The sequence below is a fragment of the Lontra canadensis genome, unplaced genomic scaffold, assembly GCF_010015895.1.
Source record: "Lontra canadensis isolate GAN:19392208 unplaced genomic scaffold, GSC_riverotter_1.0 scaffold174, whole genome shotgun sequence".
Classification (NCBI taxonomy): Eukaryota; Metazoa; Chordata; class Mammalia; order Carnivora; family Mustelidae; genus Lontra; species Lontra canadensis.
Window position 1 is genome coordinate 614941 of NW_022631168.1, and position 5761 is coordinate 620701.

At 58.4% G+C, this 5761-nt stretch overlaps 1 protein-coding gene across 1 annotated transcript; it reads left to right on the forward strand.

The window, feature by feature from the left end:
• Positions 1 to 786: 786 nt before the first annotated feature.
• On the forward strand, positions 787 to 5354 carry TMEM187 (transmembrane protein 187). Its single transcript, XM_032846363.1, has 2 exons — positions 787 to 988; positions 4292 to 5354. Exon 2 carries the CDS (start codon positions 4541 to 4543, stop codon positions 5336 to 5338), a length of 798 nt encoding a protein of 265 aa, XP_032702254.1. The 5' UTR covers positions 787 to 988; positions 4292 to 4540; the 3' UTR covers positions 5339 to 5354.
• The last annotated feature ends 407 nt before the right edge of the window (positions 5355 to 5761 follow it).

Genomic DNA, 5761 nt, shown 5'->3' on the forward strand with positions numbered 1-5761 from the left:
GCCGGGCGACGTCATCATCCCCCCCCCCCCCCCCCCCCCCCCCCCCCCTCCCCGTGCGCCGGGGCCTCTTAAAAGATCCCTGCGCTGCCCCGCGGCGAGGGCCCAGGTCCGCCGCGCGTTGAGCTTGGGCTCAGGACGCTCTCGGGTCAGGCGCAAGCGCGCCCAAACCCGCGGCCCAGCCCCCCATTGCGCCCTCACGCCTCCGCCCTGGGAGCCGCCATCTTGCCACTTCCCCTCGCCCGGCCGTCCACGGGCGTCAATAGCAACTTTCAGCACAAAACAAAGATGGCGGCTGAGGCATCTGGTGAATGCCCGGATGAGAATGCCTCGAACGAACTGGGCCCCGCCCCCTTGGGAACCGTCCCCCAGGTTGCTGAAGGAACACACGCCCGAGGAGTTGCCTTTAACTAGCAGTGGGGACAAGGCATAGACTGCCGAGGGAGGCTGAAGGGAGCCATCAGAATTGCGCCTCGGGTCAGACAGCGGACAGATTCCCACTCCCCACACCCAGCGACCGCGGGAGAAGCGGCGCGAGACTCTCCGGGCGTGGGGGGGGCGGGGGAGCCGGAGGCGGGGCGAGTGGGCAGTGACGCGCCGGCTCCCAGGCTCGTCGGCCCCGCCCCCGGGAGCCGGCGCCACCGCCCGCGCTCCAACGAAAGGAGCCGGGCCGCGCGCCCGGGGCCGCTCCCCACCCTCTCCCCGCCGGCCGCAGGGCGGGCAGCCAGGCCGGCGGTACCCACGCCGAGCGGGAGGGCGCGGGAGAGCTCCGCGTCGCTCCGCGTCACCCGCGTCACCTTGCGTCACCCTGCCCCGCCTGCTTCCCAGAGACCCGCGCCCCGCCCCTCCGCGCAGGCGCAGGGCCGCTTTTCGGGTCCGCCCTTTCCCGAGATTTGAATTTCCCCCAGCCAAGATAGAGAGGCAAATACCCGGATGGTGATCGCTGGCCTTTTCGCGCCAATACTGCAAGTTCTCGCAGCAACCTTGAGAGGTGGGTACTGGCGTGGACCCCGTGTGCCGGATCTTGCAAGAGGCCGCTCGGGCGCTGCACCATCATCCGCACTGTCAGACTCGGGCTGTAGTGCAGGGGTCTTGCGCTGGCGTCTGGGAGCTTGGAGCCACAACGTGCTTTTCGCACTTTCAGCTTTGTTTTATCTTTATTTTCACCAACCGATAGTCGAAATTTGACCTTTCCCGCAATTACAAATGTAGGCTACAGAGCACAGAGTGTTAACCTGGTGACTTTGTCACCAGTGGGAGTGACAGATCGTTTAGCTTCTGTCGTAGTTACCCTGTAATTAACTCAAATACGAGACTTACCACTTTGAAATTACTGTAGGTACAATCGGCCCATAGATTCTGTAATTTCATTTACTAGTCAAGTAGCACAGGTATTCCCGAATTACACCTTTTCCAAAAATATTTTATACCATCTCTCGACATTAAGTTTATGTTGTAACTGTTTTTACACATTTGGAAGCATTTCTTTGAGCAATGCCAAAGGGACCTGTGACAGCCAAAGGACAAGAGCCCTCCCCTATAAATGACTGTGCCACCAACTGCCCTAAATGGCATTCACCTCACCTCTATGGCCGCAGTTCCCTCCCCTGTAAACTGAGGAAAGCGAGCCGTTGGTTTTCGAGGGCCTTGCCTGAATTCAGCAATTCTCTCCCTAGAGTTCAGGAATCACTGCAGTTGCTCCAGGCTTCTTGGGGATCCAGATTGGCCTCACCTGCCGGGGCTGTCCCCGTGTTAGAGCCCTCATGCTGGCATCCCCTCATCTGTAGAAAGGCAGCAAGGGTGGTCAGGATAGTCAGAGACACAAGCAGTTGTCATACAGGAAAGAAGCCACCACTGTGATGGGGGATAGTGGCTCCTGGTTAAATGCATATGGCGCCAGGAAGCAGGGGAGTAAGAAACATGTGCTAACCCTTAGCCAGGATATCGTCCTGCTTTGGAGGACTTCTCCCAAAAGAGCCCAGAACCTCAGGCCAATGCTGTTGAGCTCTAGCCTTCGTGTGCCAAGTGCTGGGGGATTATCTGTGTCGCATAGCAAGGATTATGGCAGCTCAGGCATGCGGGGGAGCTCAGCCATAAAGTACCCCACTTGGTCTTGGGGGACCCGGGAAGGTGGTTTGATGGCATGTCCCTTTAAGCTTGCACAAAGGCGCAGATGGACTCTGCCCAGCAGCTGGAGAGAGGAGCCATTTTCCATGCCCTTCCTGGAACTCCTTCTTATCAAGTTGACAGTATTTGACTCCTGTCCCCAGCTCTCACCCCTGCTGGCTGGAGGAGGTTCCAAAGGCCTGGCCCTTCGAGCCACAGAGCCAGGCCCCAGACAGGTGCAGGTAAGGTGTCCCGGTTGGAGTCAGGAGCTGGATGGGGAGGCCAAGTTGAAAGTGTTAGCGAAGGGCACCTGGGTGGCTCAGTGGGTTAAGCGTCTGCCTTCCGCTCGGGTCATGATCCCAGGGTCCTGGCATCGAGCCCTGCATCGGGCTCTCTGCTCCGCGGGGAGCCTGCTTCCTCTTCTCTCTGCCTGCCTCTCTGCCTACTTGTGATCTCTGTCTGTCAAATAAATAAATCAAATCTTTAAAAAAAAAAAAAGAAAGTGTTAACGGACGTGAGGCAGGGGGGAATGAGGACTGCAGAAACTCATTCTAGCCGGAGGACGGACTGGGCCTAGGGAGTTTTTCACGTGTTAAGCAGGGACTGGCACCATCCAGGCCAGGGAGCTTGAGGAGGATGTTGGGGGCCATTGTGGGCAGAGCACATCAGCAGCGGCCAGCCTGGAAGTGGGAACCCCAGGGTGGGGGCAGCTCCCTGGACCAGGACCTGGAAGCTTGCTAGAGAAGTGGTCGGGGGAGGTGTGTGACAGTGCTGCGAGCTGAGGAGGGGGCTTATGATCAGTGAGGAGATGCCGAGTCCCTGGTGGGAATGCTGGGCTTTGTGGGCCTCCTTAGCAAAGGACCCCCAAGGCAGGATGGGAGCGGGAAAGCTCAGTGGGAGGCCCAGCAGCCCCTTCCCCAGAGAAAATAGGTGGATGCTGGGGCCCGGGTGAGAAGTGACTGGTAGCGTGCCAGCGGAAGCACGAGGAGGCAGAGGACAGGCACTGGCTGGGCGCTTGAACTGGGCTGGACTGGAATTGAGCAGGTGCTCACGGGGCTCCCAAGGCAAGGGAGAGCGGACCGTCAGACCATGCCGCGCCCTTTCCAGGCCTGAATTGCCGGAGGGGAGATGGGCATTGTACAGACTCAGAAGCAAGCGCTGCTCCGGGGTCCGCAGGTAGAAGAACTGACTTAAGTCAGGCGATGGCTCCTCGGCTGGGGCACTGGCCATGTCCCGCCTGCCGCGTGTGCAAACCGAGGCCTGGACCGGTTAAGGCCTGAGGTCACACAAATGGTAGGTGGGGGGGGCCAGAGTTCGAACACGGACAGCCCCTGTCATCCCCACCTGCTACCCTCTTGGCCTTTGAGTCCCCTTCAGAGTGCGGAACCTTTTCTCTCCACAACGGTGACAGATTTCTTAGCTACTAGGCCAGCTCGTGCCACAGTTTGTCCCAAAGCCGTTGACAGTCCGTGATAAGTGTACACTGTCTTCTTGTCACCCGCTTCTGTGGCTGCAGGACATGGCGGTTTAATCCTGCGGGAGGAAAGAAGGCGACTCTGGATGGCGTGGCACTCCAGGGGAGGGCGCATGGTCAGCCGAGGTAGAAGGCAGAAAAGCAGAGGGGAGCCGCTTGTCCTCCTCTCCCTGCCGCGCCCCTCTGTCCTCTCCCCCACCTTCCCCTCCTTCTTCTGCACCCTCCCCTCCTCCCCCTCCAGTACTGTCCCATCCCTTGCTTTGGATTCCAGAACTTGCCACAGCTAAGGTCTCTAGTTCAACTGGATGTTTGGTTAAAGGGGCCCAGGGCTGACTGGAAATGTCAGCATTGATTAGACCACTGAGGTGGGAAAACCCTTTCCGAATTGTAACAATGGGCCTTGGGAAGGTCTAAGTCTCTAAATGCCGTGGATCCAAGAGAACTAGAGCAAGGAACAGGATTTTCGTACCTCCCAGAGGAGAGAAGAACCTCATGGGTTCAGGAGAGAAAGGCACGGAACCCCTAGGGGAGAGAGCATTCTAGGGGCTTCCAGAAGCCGCAAGTAAGAAGGGGAACACACTGTGGGTATCGCTTCGCTTTCATTTGTTTTCTTCTAATGAAAACTGTTGGTGGACCCTGAGGCAGAGAGTTGGGAAGCTGGAGGTTCTCTTTTGGGTGCTTTTCTTTGTAACCCCACTGTTTTTGTGACCACAGGGGAAGAGGCACAGCAGTCTTCCACTCCTGCCAGCCGGTCAGCGGGACCACTGCCTTTCTCTGGCCTGTGTCCACTGCTCTGGGGCAAGGTCTAGGGCAAGGTCGCAGCATCTGCGTCAGAAATCACGGGAACTTGGCCTGCTGAAGAAGCTGGCTCAGCTGGGAGGCCAAGGCACGTTTTAGCAAAGCAGTTTATCTTAATTCTGAACAGACAGTGGAGGCCGCCCCGAGGCCTCCCTGGGGCTCCACATGAAGCCCGAGTCCAGGCAGGCCCTCTTCCACGTGGCTGTGGCCAGCTGCTTCTGCACAGCCACCGTCTACACGGGTGTGTTCGATGGCATCTTCGTTCAGCTGGGCTATGAATACTATGCCGAAGCCCCTGTCATCGGCCTCCCCGCCTTCCTGGCCATGCCCTTCAACTCACTCATTAACGTGGCCTATGTCCTGTTGGGGCTATATTGGCTGCAGAGGAAGGCCAGGGCCCCGGGGCGCCCCATGGAGGCGCGGAGGGCTCGGTACCTGAAGGATGTCTTCGCCAGCATGGCCCTGGTCTATGGCCCGGTTCAGTGGCTGCGGATTGCAACGCAGGTGCACCCCGCCGCTGTGCTGGACCAGTGGTTCACCTTGCCCATCTTCGCGTGGCCAGTCGCCTGGTGTCTCTCCCTAGACAGGGGTTGGGATCCCTGGTTGTTCCTTGCCATTGAGGGTCTCTCCCTGGGCAGTTACGGCCTCACCCTGCTACACTCCTGTGGGTTCGAGGTCGCGCTGGGCGCCCACATCGCAGCTGCCGTGGCCCAGGCCCTGCGCACTCACAGGCGCCATGGCACTGCCTCCTCGGGGACCTACTTGGCTCTGGGCGTGCTCTCCTGTGCGGGCTTTGTGGTCCTCAAGCTGTGCGACCATCAGCTCGTGCAGTGGCGTCTCTTCCAGCGGCTCACAGGCCACTTCTGGTCCAAAGTCTGTGACGTGCTCCAGTTCCATTTCGCTTTCTTGTTTCTGACAAACTTGAACACTTGCCAAAGCCCTCCTGAGGGGAAGATACATTAAAGTTTGCCCGGAAGAAACTTAAAAAAAGAAGAGGAAGAAATGAAACGGGCGGCCGGCTCAGTCAGAAGAGCGCTTGACTCTTGATCTCGGGGTCCTGAGTTCAAGCCCCATGTGGGGGGCAGAGATGACTTAAATAAATCGTAGAAAACTTAAGGAAAACTCAAGTGTGGAACAAAGCTGCTTGCAGTCACCCCGTCCCTCCCCCCGCCGACCACCCGCCTGCAGCTGTCATCGGTGTGCAGTTTCCTAGGTGTGATGAGATAGGAGGGTCACACGGAAGACTGTCCCTTCCCTCGAAGTTATGGACTTCGAGATTTAGAGGCGAAATGTTATGCGGTCTGAGACTTTCGCAGAGATAAAGCAGATGGCTCAGTGCAGGGGATGGAGGGGGTCATTGTACTAGTCTTGTAACTCTTCTGTAGT